The 18,316-nt window shown below is 57.4% G+C and overlaps 1 protein-coding gene across 1 annotated transcript; it reads right to left on the bottom strand.

Annotated features, from left to right (window-relative positions):
- Nucleotides 1-571: 571 nt before the first annotated feature.
- LZTR1 (leucine zipper like post translational regulator 1) lies at nucleotides 572-17,852 on the bottom strand. The gene is made up of 21 exons (XM_056120719.1): nucleotides 17,381-17,852; nucleotides 16,907-16,969; nucleotides 14,052-14,108; nucleotides 8,941-9,020; nucleotides 8,065-8,173; nucleotides 7,563-7,646; nucleotides 6,803-6,860; nucleotides 6,018-6,157; nucleotides 5,363-5,564; nucleotides 4,891-5,046; nucleotides 4,437-4,547; nucleotides 4,154-4,246; nucleotides 3,963-4,058; nucleotides 3,736-3,880; nucleotides 3,456-3,625; nucleotides 3,214-3,370; nucleotides 2,125-2,251; nucleotides 1,902-2,051; nucleotides 1,270-1,375; nucleotides 1,121-1,201; nucleotides 572-894 (listed from the first exon to the last, which is right to left on the bottom strand). Exons 1-21 carry the CDS (start codon nucleotides 17,578-17,580, stop codon nucleotides 778-780), a joined length of 2,502 nt encoding a protein of 833 aa, XP_055976694.1. The 5' UTR covers nucleotides 17,581-17,852; the 3' UTR covers nucleotides 572-777.
- Nucleotides 17,853-18,316: the final 464 nt, after the last annotated feature.

The raw sequence follows: 18,316 nt of genomic DNA, 5'->3' as shown, positions 1-18,316 counted from the left end.
CAAGGCAGGAGCAGAGGGGCCAGGAGAACCAACTCCAGGAATCCAGAGGTCCTCTCCTCGGGTGGAGCCCATCTGGCTGGGTCTCAGCACCCCAAGAGGTGCTGACCATCCGGGGAGAATCAGGCAAGCGCTGGGCTGAGTACTCTGCCATGGGAGGCCACAGGCTGTACCTAGAGTACAGTGGGACACTCGCCAGTGGGGCAGCATGGCAGAGATACCCTCAACCCGTCAGAAAGCTGACTCGGCTAGAGCGCATCCTCTTCAAGCTTCGGAATTCATTTCGAGTCAGGGGCCTGAGTACAGTGGGTAGGGCACTTGCCTTGTTCGCGGCCCACTTGGGTTTGATCCACAGCACCACACCTGAGCCCTGCCGGGAGTCGGCCCTGAACACCCCGGGCCGTGGCCAATAAAAACAAAAATTCATCTTGAATTAGATGCTGCCACATCACTTGGCCACACTTAAGTGGCAGGAGAAGCTTCTGCTGACCTGGCAAGAGTGAGGGAGCAGCATTCAGGAGCCTGCTGGGTGGGGGGCAATGGCCTCCCCACAGTGGGGCCAGGATCGCTCTGTCTGCCCCTAGTGCTGAGCCCTTCAAGGAGGGGTTCACTCAGGCCTCTGAAGGAGTTCAGTTTCCCAGACTGCCTGTGGCCCCTCTCCTCGGCTCCTGCGGAGGCCTGGGGCATCCTGCTGCTCCTTGACCTGCAGGTCCGAGTACTGCAGTCTGCAGTGAGCAGAAGGCCAGGTGTGGTCACCGTCCACTGGCACCATGGAGGCCCTCAGATGTCGGCGCCCAGCTCTGCGCACTGCTTATCAGAGATGTGGGAGGCCAGAGAGTCGATGATGTCCAGCAGCAGCTGCTGGCTCAGTGAGCGCAGTGTGGGCAGCTTGGAGACCTGTGGGAGGCAAGCAGAGCCGAGCAGGAGGGCTGGGTTTGTGGGTGAGCCAGGCTGGGCCGTGGAGCCTCTGGTGGGGGCCCTGCAGTGCAGAGCTTAGGCTGGGGTGAGGGGTGGGCAGCCCCAGGGTCTGCTATCACGGAAGACGGCTGACTCCAGGCCAGCCCCTCGCCCACACACAGAAAGGGGAGCCAGGCCTGCGGCGCGGCAGGGGATGGGGGCTCACCTTGGTGAACTGGTGCACAATGATGTGCAGGCAGTGACGCTTCATGTCCAGTGCCTGTGTCTTATCCGCCGCCTCCAAGATCTGCAAGGGCAGGTGCATGAGCACCGCTGGCCTCACCCACCGCCTGCCCGCCCAGGGACCCAGCGCACCTGCAGCACGTTCTGCACCGTGACGTTCATCTCCAGGTTCTGCTTGCAGTAGGCCTGCAGCCGGTTATTGTAGAAGCCATAGTAGTAGGGGGCCGCAAACAGGTAGCTGGAGGCTGGTTAAGGAGCTGCGGACCAGAGGAGAACCCACCCACTGGGTACCTACCCCCAGTATGTGGCCGCTTCCTCCTGCTGGCTCCTGACCCCACCCTGAGGGACAGGCCTGGGGCTCCAATCCAGGCAGGAGATAGGGAACGTCAAAGGCCCAATTTAAGAGACAGAGGAGGGGGCAGAGCAATAGTAGAGCCAGTGGGGCACTTTGCATATGGCCTGGGCTCCATCCCTGGCATCCCATACGGTCCCCTGAGCACAGCCAGGAGTAATTCCTGAGTGCAGAGCCAGGAGTAAGCTGCGAGGAGCCACTGCTGGGTGTGACCCAAACAAAACAGAAGGGTCAAAGGAAACCACAGCATCCTCTGGCCTGGAAAATACCCTGACACGCAACTGCAGAATGACTCAGCCCCGACAGGGTCCTTCATCCCAGCGAAGGGTGCTGGGACCTCAGGAATGCCCAACTAGAGCAGGGCAGCCATGCCCCAGTGGTCCCCCGGGGTGCACCCTCAGGGCAAGGATGCAGCGAGTCCTCAGGTGGCATGTTGACCTCGCCGTAGTAGATGTAGCGCAGCATGGACTCGAAGGCCTGCCTGCTGGGCACCATCTCCCCGATGGAGATGTTCACCTGCCCGTCCTCAGGCATGAAGGACCGGAACATGGCCTCGAAGTAGCTGCAGACAAGGGCTGGCTCTCAGGAGACTCTGCCCAGTCTAGGCCCACCCAGCCCACAGCCACGTCCCTCACCTGGAGCGGGCTGCCAGGATGGCCTTGTGGGCTGGTCGTGGGTGCCCATCCAGCAGCAGTGTGATGTCACAGAACTCTGCACCAGCCCCCTCCAGGTACGCCTTCATGTCCTGGATCAAAGACGTGCCTGGAGAAAAGGTGAGAGCAGGGGGGTCCTGGGCAGGAACCTCCAGGGGACACGGGCCCAAGGGCAGCGTCTAATTGTGCCCTGGAAAGCCCAGAGGCAGGCACAAGCTCCTCACATCAGCCCATGTCGCTGACCTGAACACAACAGAACAGCGGCCCCCCTCACTGGAGGCCTCACAGCAAGCTGTTTCCCCGCTTCCCCAAGTCTCTGAACCCCAAAAGCAGCTCCCTGAGCCTGGCTTGAGCCGACCCACACTCTGCTCCTGCACTGGCCTGAGGAGGGGGCCTCAGAGGCCAACGGGCTACTGTTAGCCGCAGCAGACTATAATAGCAGCCATGCCACCAAGAGAGGCTCTGGGTCAGGGACCAGCTCAGGGCGGGGCATCTGCCCTGCATGTCAGGTCCTGACACCACACTGCTTTTTTTGCTTGTTTGGCTGGGGGTCACACCCGGTGATGCTCAACTGGTCACTCCTGGCTCCACACTCAGGAATCACTCCTGGTGGTGCTCAGGGGACTAGATGGGATGCTGGGGATCAAACCCGGGTCGGCCGCGTGCAAGGCAAATGCCCTCCCCGCTGTACGATTGCTCCAGCCCAATACCACAAAGATTTTTTTAAAAAAGATTAAGTGGACCAGAAAGGGGGCTCAAAGGACTGAGTGTGCTGTGCCTGGAGGAGCCCCAGGTTCAACCCCCAGCACCACATGGTCCACTAAGAACCACCGGACATGACCCCAATTGAAACAGAAGGGGCTGGAGAGAGCTACCATGGCTGAGTGCATGCTCAGGCTTCAATCCCCATCCACACAGGCCCCCAACCACCTCGGAGCTGCCCCGAGCACAGCTGGGTGATGAGTCACTGCAGCCCTGAGCACTCCAGACCTCAGGCCCCACAGTCCTGCCATCCCTGTCGGGTCAGGCACCTCAGCAGGAGCCTCCGGGCCGCGCAAGAGGGCTCCCTACCAATGTCCACGGGCTGGTCTGAGGGGGCGCGCGAGGGTGGCTGCTGCTTCCGCCGCACGATCTCCACGATGAGTGGGGACGAGAGGTGCTCAAACTCCTTCATCATGATCACCTGGTTGAAGTGGGACTCCTTCACCACGAAGTTCAGGCAGTGCTCCTGGGACAGAGAGGCAGGGGGAGGCAGGCGGGGTCAGCCTCAGCATGCGGGGCAGGCAGGGGTGGCTGCAGTCCCCGGCCCGCACCTTGAGCTGGCCCAGCTGCAGCCTGGCGGCGCTCTCACACACAACCAGGACGTTCTGGAGGTCCACGGATGCCTCGATGTACTGCCGACACAGCTGCTCCAGGCGGCACAGCTGGAAGCTCAGGGCCAGCTTGTACACGTCCATGATGAGCAGCACGTCCTCCACGTGGCCTGTGGGGACCAGGCAGCAGCTTGGCCACACGCAGGCAGTCCCATGTGATGGCCGGAGCCTCGAGCCGCCCACCTGGCCCCTGGGCCCTCCCGCCCCAGTGCTGGCCGACCTTTCCTGGGGTATCTGATCTTGTCTGTATACAGGAACTGCATGAGCACCTCGAAGGGCCGGGCTTCGGCCTCACGGATGGCTACGCGCAGCAGGGGCGGCTGGACACCGCCCACAGCCGGCCCAGGGGTCTCCTCCTCTGGTTTCTGTGGGAGGAGGGCAAGCTGGAGGGCACTCTGACAAACATGGGGCCCGGGCTGGGAAGGGGCGGGGAGGGCAGGCGCTCACCTGGACCAGCCGTTCCCGCGCCTGGACGATCTTCCTTCGGAGCCAGCGGCTTCGGGCTGTGACGATGGCCATGTGGCCCTGCACGCACTCCTCCTTCTGCAGGACAAACAGGGCCTGGGTGGAGGCCCCGCCGCGGGGACCCGAGGCAGCTGAGCACAGGCTGCGCCCCACCGGCGTCGGCAGGAACTCACCTCGCCCAGCACAAACTCCACGTCGCAGAACTGGCGGCTCTCCCACAGCCGCCCGTAGTCCTCGTGCAGCGTGCACTTGGGGTAGCAGGAGAACTGCAGGACCGGACCCTCGGTTGGAGAGGCCACTGCCTCTTTGCGAGGTCCTCCACCCTAGCCACCAAGCCTCCTGGAGGAGCTGCCGGCCTGCCAGGTCGCACGGGCACCGGGCACCTTCCCCCCACTCACTGGGCCTTGGTTTCCCGACATGGGGCCCATCCACCACCCGCAGGCCCTGGAGCCCCACCTGGAAACGGTACATCTCACCGCTGCGGATGTTGTTGTCCACGGTGCCCCCAAAGATGTACATGGCGTCTGAGATCACAGCAGCCGCATGGAAGAGCCTCCCACTGGGCAACTGTGTAGAAGGGGCCACTCAGCAGGAGGTCCGGGTGGGGCAAGGAGCCCACATCCGGGCTGGCTAAGTGGCTGGGCTGTGGCCAAGGACGGGCACCACTGGCCCCGAGGGAGGTGCAGCCCCTGGGCATGGCAGGCGTGGGTGCGTGGGCAGAGGAGGCCCCTGTGGGGCCCAGGGAGGGTGGAGACACTCAGTCCTCGTGCTGTGCCCACGGACGGCTCCCGCTCACTTGCTGTGACCTGACCAGGAGTCCTCTGAGCCGCGGTCTCCCCATCTGCGAGAGGGGTGACGTGTGGCCCTACACCTGGGCTGAGGGAGTGGGAATGAGGGCACAGGCTCCCACCTCTGAGGCTGGTGGGGCAAGCTGCCTGGCTGTGGTGGTCCCAAAGTCCAGGCCAAATACATCTCGTGACTTCTTGAAGCCACCCCGCTCCTCAGTGGCCAGGGTGGGCGCCTCGTCGGAAGTGGACACTCGCTCTGGCACCTCAGCCCCACCAACCTGGGTGGACAGATGTGGATAGACAAGCAGGCGGGGACCAGTTAGCAAAGGCCAACAGGTGCCCCCACACCACGTGGTCCCACCCCTAGTGATGTGGACAAGGCAAAGGAAAGCCACAGACAAGCACCACCCAGCAACCACCCAGCACAGCTAAGGGAACAGGATCAAGGCCCAGGGGACATGCACCTCACCCTGGACACAAGGGGACGCAGAGGGTGACAGCCCACATGACAGAACAGGCCAGAGGGACCTGGCCCTGGTCAGAGCTGGGGGAGGGTGAGGAGGCCCCACTCGCCGGGTGGCCTGGGGTACGCACCTCGCTGTCGGAGCTGGGCTGCACCACCTCCCAGGTCTGGAAGTCCACGTCATAGCAGTGCAGCTCATTGGGCAGCGTGTTGTCAGCCGCACCGCCGAACACATAGAGGTGGCGGTCGAAAGCCACCATGGTGTGCCCGTAGCGCCGCTGTGGGGGCGGCGGGGACCCCCGGAGCAGGTGCTCAGTGGGGATGCGAGTCCACCTGTGAACACATGACCAGGAACCACTGACAGGGTCTCTGCTCCCTCCCCAGGAGGCACCACACACACACACACACACACACACACACACACACTCTCTCATATATACTCACACACAATCATGCACATACACATACGGACTCACACACACACACACATGCACGATGACAATCACATACATCACAAACATCGCACACATGCACACTACATTCACCCACTCAAACACAATTCACACACATACACTCATGCACACTTATACATACATACTCATGCACACACACATACACTCACAAGTACACTCATATTAACACAGTCATACACATGCACACACAGACACACAGACACACAGACACTCAGGCACATACACACCCATGCGCACAGTGCCCTGGCTGGGAGGAGTTTTGGGGAGAGCAGCGGTGGGGCCCTGACGGCAGGTCCCCCACAAGGGCACTCACGTTTTATCCTTAAATTCAAACTGGAAGAGGTTGTTTGTTATCTTGGCCCCACTCTGCCCTGAGAACACAAACATCTTGTCCCGACACACGGCCACGGGGAAGTTGCAGCAGGATGGGGGGATCTCCCCGCTCTGGGCCACCTGCCGGGGAGGAAGGCAGCCCGGTGTGCCCCGCGCTCAATGCCACGACACTTCAGCGAATGTGGGTTCTGCTCTTTCTACTTTCCTTTTTTGTGTGGGTGGGGAGAGGCCTCCCCAGCAGTGACTGGGGGTCCCAGGGGCTACTGGGCCTTGTGCTGCAGGGCCACCCCAGCAATGTCCAGGGGGTTACGTGGTACCAGGGACTGGACTCGGGGCCTTGCTCGTGCCAGGCATGTACACCTTCATGGCCTCACTGAAAAATTTTTGCAAAACAACTTGTGTTGATTTGTTTTAGGACCACAGCTGGTGGTGCTCAGGGGCCCAGGATAGAATCTAAGAGTCCTGCATGCCAAGCTTGTGCCCGGTCTATATGGCAACTCTCTGGCCCTACAGAACACCTTTAGGCCTCACCTTGCCACCCAAACGGGCTGGTTAAAGAGCTGGGGTTAGAGTCACTACAACAGGGGGAAGTGGGGGAACAAGCTGACAGCACTGGGCGGGGGGAGGGGTACAGGACCCCTCCTGCCACCCTAGGGCCAACAGCCTCTCATCACCAGTGACCGGTGATGAGAGGATGGGTTCTCAGGACAGCAGCAGTGGCCAGGGAGAGCCAGGCTGAGGTCAGGGTGCCCCTCCACACCTCACCTCTTCCCAGCACGTGAGCTCTCGGTCCTGGAGGCCAATGGTCCACATATCATTCAACCTGCGTGAGCACAGAGGGGTCAGACCTGAGGCCTGGCCAGGAGCAATGGCTCCTGGGAGATAAAAGCATCCTATCCCGGGAACTCTGGCCTGGGGCCCGCAGGTGGTTTCGAGGTAGGCACTGAGCTGGAGCAGGGGGAGGCCGTATCACATGCTTCTACTGAGACAGGAGCAAGTGGCCTCACACACCATGTCCAGGGCAGGAGCACTCAAGGCATGGCTGGCCACTTGCTTGGTCACCCCTCCATGACCAGGGGAGGATCCTGGCAAGGTCCCATCACAGAAGATCACCTCTAAAACACACTAACCTCTACAGAGCTGGGTGTGGGCAGTGCATATGGGCTACATTTATAGACAGAAAAAAATACAAGGAGAAAGGAAGAAAAAACATGGCCAAGCACATTTTCCATATTCAGGAGGAAAACACTGGTGAACCCTGCAGGGACCTCCCCTTCCCTTCCACTGCTCCCCATCCCCATCTCCACCTACAGGTACCACTTCCCACCCTAAGGACACAGGCAATACTGCCTCAGCTCTAGGGACCTGGACCCCTCAGGCCACCTCACAGGTCAGGGCAGCCTGCCCCTTCCAAGCCCTGTGGGACTCCATCAAAGGCCTCACCCCCGGACTGTCAGTCTTCCTCTCCCCCACTCCCGAGGGCCCGCCCAGAGCGTGGCTGTGCAGAGGTCGGGCCTCTACCCACCTGGCATTGCCGTCATAACCCGCAAAGATCCATAGCTTGTCGCTGTACACTGTGGCGCCGTGGGCTGACCGGGCAACGGGCAACCTGCAGCATGCAGACAGGATGAGGGGAAAGGCTGCGGGGGTCCCCGAGCCTCACCACCCCAAGCCTGGGGAGCAGTCACCGCAGGCTGTCAGACCCCCACCACAGACTTTGGAGCCCCTCACTGGGGCTGGGTCATCAGTGAGGCTGACGTGGGTGGGATGCAGGCACCCACAGAGCAGGCACAGAGCCTGTCCCCAGAGGTGGTGCCACAAAGCAGGACTCCCAGCAAGCACTCGAGTCCCTCGACATCCTGGCAGAGGGTGCCCTGGCACCAAGAGGCCAGGGGCAGGTGGGAGTGCGCACCAATGCCCGCTCCTGTTGCAGCCCCCACACCCCCTTCATCCTGTGCTCCTGGGCTCAGGCCCAGTCCTGGCCACTCAGCATCCGGTGACCCCCAGGTTCCAGCCGAGCCCCTCACCGGCCCTCGATCTTCCACTCTGTCCACTGGCCCGTTGCAAACTTATACTCGAAGAGGTCGTTCTTATTCTTCAAGTTGGAGTTGGAGTAGATGTCGCCCGTGTAGCCCCCTGGGTGGAGAGGGCGGGAGCTGTCACAGCCGAAGGCTGCGTTTCCAAGTCTTCCACCCCGACAGGAGGATGGGATCTGATTCAAGAAAACGCACCCTGGGCCTCCCCAGCACAGAGCTAGAAGCAGCCCCTGGGAACAGCTGACCCAAAACAAACTAACCAAAACATAAGGAAAATGCACTCTGGGCGGCCCGGAGATGGCTCCAGGGTCACCCTCATGGCTTGCAAGTGTGAGGCTCCGAGCTTGGTCTCCAACACTGTTATGTCCAGGTACAGCCCTGGAGGGCCTTGGTGCCGCCCAGAAGCATCTCAGAGCTTGAGCAGCACCACAGTGTCAGGCCTAAGCATTAAACTGTCTGGCCTGGTTGGCTTTGTATCACCGGGGGTGACCCCCAGAGCACAGCTTAGCAGCCCCCAAGTAAATGAATGAATGAAATGAGTCAAAGCCTCTGGGACTCCTCAGAGTCCCTGGAGAGCACCCCCTGAGCACCTGCTTCTGTGCTGGGTTCCGAGGACACGGAAATGAACAGAAATAGTTCTAATACCTGGTGGACAGAGTCCCAGCACAGAGGCAGGCAGCTCCAGCCCCGAGAGACACGCACGGGAGGAAGAACTTGGCTAGCCTAGCAGCCCCACGAGGGTCTCCAACCCGGCAAGCATCCTTGGCCCCTCAGGGACGGGGACAGACAAAGCCCAGAGGCAGAAGGCACGACGAGCAAGAAGCTACAGCCATACTAGGGAGCAAGGACCTGGGGACAGTCACTCACCAAAGACAAACATGCTGCTTCCGTAGACCACGGCCGAGTGATGGTAGCGGGGAGCTGGCGGGGTCCCAGTGGTGAAGGCCCTGGGGTTGGACATAAGAGACAGTGGGGTTCAGTGTGGGTGGTCATACATAAGGTCTACATACACACAGAAAAGTTCTTGCCTCCCCCTTGCTTCCTTTCATGTTTTTATTTTTGGGCTAATACCTGTCATATTAGAAAAACTTTTAAAAACTGCCAATAAGAGTGCAGCTTGGGGGCTGGAGCAATAGTCCAGCAGGTAGGGCGTTTGCCTTGCATACATCGACCCTGGTTCAATTCCCAGCATCCCATATGGTCCCCGGAGCACTGCCAGGAGTAATTCCTCAGTGCAGAGCCAGGAGTAACCCCTGTACGTTGGCAGGTGTAACCAAAAAAAGAAAAAAAAATAGAGTGCAGCTCGGCAGCTGAGCACATACCTGACATAGGTGAGGCCCCAAGTTCCACCCCCAGCACAGCAAACACACTTGTACTTGCAGAAATAAGCTGCCCAGAAGGAGCAGTAACAATGAAATCTCTGCAGGCCTTAAAAGCACCAAAACTTATGTATAACCTCTTTACCAGAAATCTTATCTGCATTCTGTGCCTTTCCTACACACAGTTATGTCAGAGTAATTTTTTTTGGGAGGGGGTCGGGTCACACACATGTTCAGGGGTTATTCATAGCTCTGTGCTCAAGAGTGGCCTCTGGTGGTGCTTTGTGGGATCACATATGTGGTGCTGCAGATTCGAAAGAGGATCAACAATATGCAAAACAACTGCCAACTCCTAGTCCATCTCAACGACCCACTCTAGCACTGTAGCACTGTCCTCCTGTTGTTCATAGATTTGCTTGAGCACCCCCAGTAACATCTCCATTGTGAGACTTGTTATTGTGTTTGGCATATTGAATACGTCACAGGTAGCTGGCCAGGCTTTGTCATGCGGGCGAGATACTCTCGGTAGCTTGACGGGCTCTCCAAGAAGGGCGGAGGACTTGAACTCAGGTCGGCCGGGTTGGCCGCATGCAAGGCAAACACCCTACCTGCTGTGCTATCGCTCCAGCCCTCTGACCCACTCATGTTTTTAAATTAAAAATTCAATCATGGCTTGGGAGGGAGATGTGTGCTGAAAGTAGACAAAGGACCAAACATGATGGTCTGTTACATGATGGTCTCTCAGTATCTGAATTGCAAATCATAATGACCAAAAGGGGAGGGGGGGGAGAGAGAGAGAGAGAGAGAGAGAGAGAAGGAAAGTGCCTGGCATTAAAGCAGGGATTGGGGTGGGGGCAGGAGGGATACTGGGGACACGAGTGATGGGAAATGTACACTGGTGGAGGGATAGGTGTTTGATCATTGTATGATTGGAATTCAATCATGAAAGCTTTGTAACTGTATCTCACGGAGATTCAATTAAAAAAAAAAAGTAAGGGGGTATGGTGCCGCCAGCAGGTCAATCTGTACCTGTGAGGCGAGTGCATCAGCAGCCTGATGGCGCCTTCAGACTTCCAGATACCCCAAAATTGCTGCTGTGCCTTTAGCCAGACCCCAGAAACTTGGGGCAAAGTTTACCAAGAAAGTAAACTGCCAAAAGTTAGATGTGTGGGAAACACACCGACAAAACACCTCCAGCTCAGCTATATAATAGGAGGCATGGCCTCTTCTCGTTCTTGATTGAACTGCTTAATGGCCATGATCCCAGAGACTCAGAAACAAATCTCGAAACCCAGCGGCTTTTGGCAGAAATGCGTCCGGTCCCTGCAGTAGGTTACCGGTGCTGGGCCAACCCAGGTGGGAATAAGTTTTGTGCCTTGGCCTGTTCCCCTTGATGGCCCAGTGGCCGCCATCCTTCAGAGGCCACTGGACAGTGAGGTATGGGCCCGCAGTGGCAAGACACGCAGGGCCTCAAGGGATGGGGATGGAGCCGGTCCTGTCCTCCCCACCCCAATGAGACCCCAAGTTATCACCCAAAAACGGCCTCTCTGGCTCCTCCTGATCAAGCTGCTTAATGGCCATGATCTCAGAGACTCAGAAACAAATCTCGAAACCCAGTGGCTTTTGGCAGAAATGCATCTGGACCCCACAGTACGTTACTGTCGTCGGGCCACCCCAGGGAGGAAAGGGTGCTGTCCCTCCGCCTGCTCCACCTTGGCGGTTCGGTGGCCGTCATCCTCCAGAGGCCAATAGACAGTCAGGCTTGGGCCCACAGTGACGAAACTTGTTGGGCCTCATGGGATGGGGGCGGAGGGGGGGGGAGCCGGGCCTGTCCTCTCCACCCCAACGAGACCCCAAGTCATCACCCATGAATGGCCTCTCTGGCTCCTGATCAAGCTGCTTAATGGCCTTGATCCCACAGACTCAGAAACAAATCTCGAAACCCAGTGGCTTTTGGCAGAAATGCGTCCAGACCCCGCAATAGGTTACTGTCGCCGGGCCACCCCAGGGGGGAAAGGGTGTTGTCCCTCCGCCTGCTCCCCCTTGATGGCTCAGTGGCCGTCATCTCCAGAGGCCATTGGACAGTCACGTCTGGGCCTGCAATGACAAGATATTTTGGGCCTCACGGAATGGGGGTGGAGCCAGGCCTGTCCTCCCCACCCCAACGAGACCCCAAGTCATCGCCCACGAACGGCCTCTCTGACTCCTGATCAAGCTGCTCAACAGCCATGTTCCCAGAGACTCAGGAGCAAATCTCGAAACCCAATGGTTTTGGCAGAAATTCCTCCAGATTTAAGTGTTAAAATTCAGAATTTCAAAATCACATGGCCCTACTGCAGCCACGCAGCATCATATGTTATTCATAACCAGCAACAGAACACAAATTGCCTACTGTTGCCTTTTCAGCAGATCTGAATGTTGGGGTAAAATCTCAAATAATAATGGTGGGTCTGGTGTTGAAATATTGAATGTGATCAAAGCAGAGACAGAGTAATGTGGAAATCATCTGCCCCACAGATAGAGGGAGGGTGTGGGACGGGGGTATACTGGGATTGTTGGGGGTGGAGAATGGGCACTGCTGAAGGTATGGGTGTTTCATTGTACGACCAAGACTTAGGTCCGAAAGCTTTGTAACTGCTCTTACGGTGATTCAATAAATAAAATTATAAAAAACTAAAAAAAAAACAGTAGAAAAAAATTCAATCATGGGACCAGAGCAATAGTACAGCAGGTAGGTTGCTTCCTTTGTATGCGGCCAATCCGGTTCTGATCTCTGGCACCCCATATGGTTCCCCAAGCACTGCCAGGGGTAATTCCTGAGTGCAGAGCCAGGAGTAACCCATGAACACAGCCAGGTGTAGCCCAAAAAACACAAAACCAAAAAAGATTTCAATTATGTGAAGGATCAGATAAATAGAGCATGTAGGTTGTTTGCCTTGAATGCAGTCAACCCAGGTTTGATCCCAGCATACCAATATGGTTCCCCAAGCACGGCTAGGAGTAATTCCTGAGTGCAGTGCTAGGAGTAACCCCTGAGAATTGCCAGTCATGGGCCCCTCGCCACAAAAAAAATTCAATCACATGGTATCTTATAATCTGCTGTTTCAATTGGACAGTAAAGTGTTACTCTAGTACCATTCATACCCAGATACTGCACAGGGTACAGCGCCACATGGCTCCTGAGAGTTAACTTACTGAATGAAAACTATGCTGCTTTCCTCAGGCTGTTCTTACTGGGGAGGGACACCCACCCAGCACAACTCTGTGGCCCAGAGACACTTTTGGTAGGGGGGTTGGGGAGGCAGTGGAGGTCTGTGCTGGTTGGGGCACTGGGTGAACGGGACAGATCATGATCTCACCCCTGGCTCCAAACTTTATATTTAACTGACTTCTAGCAAAGTACTGTCAGATTGTCAGAGTTATTTTTAAATCATTTTATCACTGATGACTGTATTCTACCAGCAAGTGTCACAGAAATGGCAGACTCCTAGCCTCCTGGGGGTATGTGCAGTGGTACCACCACAAGTGCCTGGTCTGGCAGTTGTGGGTCCTGGGACCCGATATCCTTCTCCATGAAAGGGGCAGTGAGAGCCAGACGAACTGTGCAGTGGCTGAATCTCTTACAAGCCAATGGTCATGGGTTCAAATCCACCATCACCCATATGCACCAAATTCTGCTGTCTGTAATCCCCAGAATCATAGCAGTGGGGCTGAAGCATAGCACAGGAGGTAGGGCATTTGCCTTGCACACAGCTGACCCGGGTTCAATTCCCAGCATCCCATATGGTCCCCCAAGCACTGCCAGGAGTAATTCCTGAGTGCATGAGCCAGGAGTAGCCCCTGTGCATCACCAGGTGTGACCCCCAAAAGCAAAAAAAATCACAACAGTTACTGGTGCACCATTGCTGTGGGCACCACAAAATGGGGTGCAACTGGGGTTGGAGTGATAGTACAGTGGGTAGGGCATTTGCCTTGCAGATGGCCAACCTGGGTTCGATTCCTGGTACTTCATTCGGTCCCTGAGCCTTCCAGGAGTAATTCTTGAGTGCAGAGTCAGGAGGAACCCCCTGACCATTGCCAGGTATGGCCCCAAAACAAAACAAAACAAAAATGAGGCACAACCCCAGTGAGTGCTGCAACTAAAAGGGCATGTGAGTGCCGGGGCCAGGGAGTGTCGCATCTGGAGAGCTCCACCACCAGCTCCATGTGCCTGGATAGCAACGCAACCTCCAGCGAGCACATGTGCAAGCATCCCATGAAGTGCCACGTCAATGTGCCAGCACTGCCACCTGAGGGTGAGCACATGAGGGGAGGAATCACAATAACAGATTTAAACAATATTTGAGTAAAAGGGCCCTGAGCCGCAAGTAGCCCTAGCAGAAAAATGGAGGGTGAAAACCCACCCTGAGGACGGCTGTGACCAGAGGGGACAGAGTCACGGGAACTGCTGAGCTCTGAGCTCTGCAGGAGCAGACGGTCTCCTGATTCCGGAGCCTTTTGTCCTCAGCGCTAAGCCACTCCTGGCAGGGCACATGCAGACCCCAGCACACACACAAACTTGCACCAGACACAGGGGACACACACAGGGAACACAGGTTCTGCAGATTGCCAGAGCCAGTGTGTAGCCGCCCACTATGACAGAGAGAACGGGACACCCACCTGCACCAGGAACAGTCCTTCACGTCGAAGCGCAGGAGGTCATTGAGCATCGTCTTCCTGAAAGACAGCGGACAGGACGTTGCCCTCGCACAGCTCTGCAGGGTAAGTCCCCTCTGCACTCCCAAAAAGGAACGGCACAGCCCCAGGAGACAGGGAAACTATCTGGGGGAATCCGGTCCCTAACAGTCCCAGGCAACTTGCTGATGCCTGAGGGACAAACAGGTGAACATGAAGGAGAGTCCCGCACTAGAGTGACCCAGACAAGCCTGTGGGTCTGAGCCAGGCCCCAGAGACTGACTTGGCTCATGCTCCCACCCCCCCCCCCCCCGCCCCACACCAACCTCCCAGCTTCCCAATGAGAGAGAGAGAAAGAGAGAGAGAGAGAGAGAGAGAGAGAGAGAGAGAGAGAGAGAGAGAGAGAGTGTCCTGCTCTGAGATTCTGCCACAAGGCGGTGCTGATCTGCCCCTTGGGCCACCTGATATACCTTCACTCTATAACAAAGCCATTTCAAGTGCTGCATTAAACATAGGATGAGGGGCTGGAATGATAGTATAGCGGTAGAGAGCTTGCCTTGAATTCCATATGGTTCCATACCCAGAATTCCATCTGGTTCCCTGAGCAGCACCAGGAATAATTCCTGAGTGCAGAGCCAGGAGGAACCCCTGAGCATCTACCCACCAAATAGAAAGGTATGATGAACCAGGGGTCTGGGTAGGTAACTAAAGGGCCAGAGTGCATGCTCAGCATGTGGGGCAGGGGGCTTCCAGGTCCCTTGAGCACCACTGGATGTGGCTCCAAAACGAGCAACAACAAAATCCACACAGCCATCATGGGCAAGAGGGAAGACAGACCTCCAGCTCCTGGTCAGCAGAGTGGCACAAGGCGCCCTGTGTGGCCCCGTCTTCTCCTCCAGGGAGAGAAGCACAGTCAGGAGAGCGAGGGCCTGCCCAAGGCCCTGGCAACAGCCAGCAGCAGAAGCCAGGGTGTGCCCAATCCTTCAACCAAGGGTGGGTACAACCAGCCAGTCTTCACAAAGTTGCAACAGCAGCACACATTTGTATCCTATTCATTTTTGTTGCTTTTTGTTTGGGGGCCACAATCCAGGATTAGTCCTGGCTCTAGGCTCAGGGATTACTCCTCACAGAGCCCAGACCATAAGGGATGCTGGGGATCAAACCCAGGTCGACCAATCGCATGCAAGGCAAACATCCTATCTACTGTACTATCTCTCCGGCCCTTGTATTCTATTTCTTAGGGTCACACTGTAGCAAACACGTTTCTTTTGGTTGCTACCATGTAACTGCCATGCTGTCCACACACTGCACTGGCCGCCAGGTCTTTTCAAGGGCTACAGGCAAGACCTTTAGGTTCTGGTAACCATCTGTGGGCAGATTCTGCTTCTTTATTTCATTCCTCCCTGCAACAGACTTATATTGCCTCCTCAGACCCTGATGAACCTTTGTGTGCTCTGGGGGACAGCAGAGCAGGTGGGATGAGCTGAGGAAAAGGAAGGAAAAAAAAAGAGGAAGAGGAAGAGGGAGGGGAGAGAGACACACGTGTGTGGATGCAGGGTCAGGAAAGGGAAGGAGGGAGGCCAGAGCTGTGCCAGCCCAAGGAAAACTCAGCCAGCAGTGGAGATTTGGCCGAGGAAGTGGAACAGGGGAACATAAGCATGCAGCTCTTGCACACACGTGTGTGCAAGGGCTGTGGGGAGGATCTGGCTTCCCCAGACATGGAAGGCGCCTGCCCAGGGCCGTGATCCAGGAGGAACAGGCTCCAGCTTGCATTTTCAAACGGGTCCCTCTACTGCTCCATGGAAAGAGACCGCTAGGGAGGCTGGCTGGACGCCAGGCAGGCCATGCCCAAGGACAGCTACCCAGTCTGCAGGTGCTGCCGGGGCCTCTCCCCATAGAGAGCTCTGCAGGTGCAAGCACCCAAAGAGGCCAGCCCTAACCAGGCAGCAGGCCACGGCCTGGGCACAAGGCTGGGCCAGGCATACGGTCACCCTCTCTAGACAGAGGGAAAGCCCAAAAGCACCTGCCAAGCTAGAACCCCGTCTGTCCAGACCAAGCCACAGGCAGCCACCCACCAGGGTTCCTACTTCCGGGGGCCCTGGGGTGGACCCCTGGTCCTTCCAGAGCACATTACTAAATAATCAAGACAGGAAAGTCCTGTCCAGCATCCTCTGCACTGCCACTACCACCTTCCAGCCAGTACCCCTGCAGACCACCCTGCACAGCACTCACTGCTGCTTTGGGTTCATTCAGGCTCCCTCTCCGGAAGAGTCTCCCTGTCTGCAGCAGCAGACCTCCTTCTGACCCTGCACAGACATGCCTTCCACACAGACACCCAGCCCTTTCCCTCCCTGGACCAGCTCCTGGGCACTGCGTCACAGAAAATCATGCCAGAACTGACCACACATGGTGCTTTGGCCATTACCTTTCACCCAGAAAAACAACAAACGGAGGTCAGTTCAGGGGAATGGAGACAGGCCCACCAACAAAGCATCACACACCTTCTGAGTTTTGTTTTTGTTTCAGAGTAAGGACACACCCTAAGTGGCCTCTGGTGCGGGCCAGTACAAAGCACTGAGAATGCACGGCAGGCACCACTGACCTCCCAGCTCCCTCCCCAACCCCTGGCCGTGCTGTTTCCAAGGCTGTGTACACTCACTCAGGACCAGTGGGACATTTCCATGAACAGAACATGTGCTACTCATCCAATGCTTTGCTGAAAACCTCCCGGGTCAGGAAGCAGGCTGAGTGCTGAACAAATGTCTAGAAAGAAGGCAGAGGAGCTGCGGAGCCTCGAGCTTCTCCCTGCCTGGTGCAAACACCCTAATGAACAGACTCACCCATTGTCTCCACCAAATACATAAATGGCATCTTTATAGGCCACCACCGTGTGCTTGCTGCGTCTGGAAAGGAAGAAAGAGTGGACAGCACTGAGGTCCGGTTCCTCCAGGGAGCACCCCAGGAATGAGTCTCAGCAAAGGAGGAAGACAAGGACCTGGGTCAATACAAAGATACATGGAGACCAGTCCCCTAAAGGGCTCCACAAGTAGGGATCTCTGGCACTCCCCCTGGTACCATCTAAACTCCATATCGCCGTCAAACCCACAAAGCCAGCTTTACTACCCTTACCAGAACCATCCCATTCCCGGCTTTCCTCAGCCCGTCCTGCCCCCTCCCGGGGACAGCAGCAACCCACCCCCCTACACCCATTATTAGAGCCCGGATACCACGTCCCGGCCTCACTCCTGAGCCCCACCCTGGGGAGCCCCCTCAAAAACCCATTCCCGTTCCCAAGGTCCTTGGTCCCTACGTACCGGGCCCCCACGAACTCGTCGCAGGGTGGGAGGCGCCGCCAGCGATGCACTGTCTCGAAGGGCCCGAAGTTGAGCGTCAGGTACTCGACACTGTCCGAGCAGCTGTGGTCAAAGTCCACGCTAGGGGCTACCTTGGACCGTGCTCCTCCTGCCAGCGCCCCGGCCCCGATCGGGCCTCCGGAGCCCACGGGCCCAGCCATCCCGTGTTTACCACGCCCGATCGTCCACCAGGTCTGCGGGACTGGAGGCCACCGCCCCAGGCCACCCGAAGGAACTACATTTCCCGGCGGGCCCCGCGCCCACGGCTCGGCACTTCCGGCCAGCGCCGCGCGCTCTGCCCGCCCTTCCCGGCTGGCCTAAAGGCGCCTTGGGACTGCGCCGGCGACCGCCGCAGCGTCGTCTCTGTGTCGGGGTGGTGTGCAACTTTCTGGGACACATTTCCCGCAAACCCCGGGCGCCCAGCTCCCCGCCCGAGGAACGCGTCCGAGGAGAACTGCACTGTCCCCGCTCCTGCCAGGCCCGGGACTCCCGGAAACTGGCTCTGGTTCCCGGCATGCCCCTGTGCGCGTGCTCGCTTGAGTCCGCCGCTGCCAGGACCCCAGACCGAGGGTTCCGGGCTCGCCTGTTTCCGCTAACGACCCAAATCCTGCTTACTCCCCTCATACTCATTTTTCCCCACCTTGGGGGCGGTACCACTCCCTGCGGTTTTCAGGGAACCATGAGGTGCCCGGGATCAAACTGGGGCTCTTGCATTTAAATTGTGCCATGGAAGTTGTGTCAGTCTCCCGACCAGAAGGCAGCATGGTGATGGAAGTCTGTGTGATCAAACCTACTTAATAACAGAGTCTGAGCTTCTCCTGCCAAATTGAGAACTCAGGAAGTTTTGACTGCCACGGGAAGCATGCGTCTGTCTCATGACACTGCTCATAAATCTCC

The sequence above is a fragment of the Sorex fumeus genome, unplaced genomic scaffold (assembly GCF_029834395.1).
Source record: "Sorex fumeus unplaced genomic scaffold, SorFum_2.1 ptg000043l, whole genome shotgun sequence".
Lineage (NCBI taxonomy): Eukaryota > Metazoa > Chordata > Mammalia > Eulipotyphla > Soricidae > Sorex > Sorex fumeus.
This window is presented reverse-complemented; position numbering and strand designations above follow the sequence as displayed.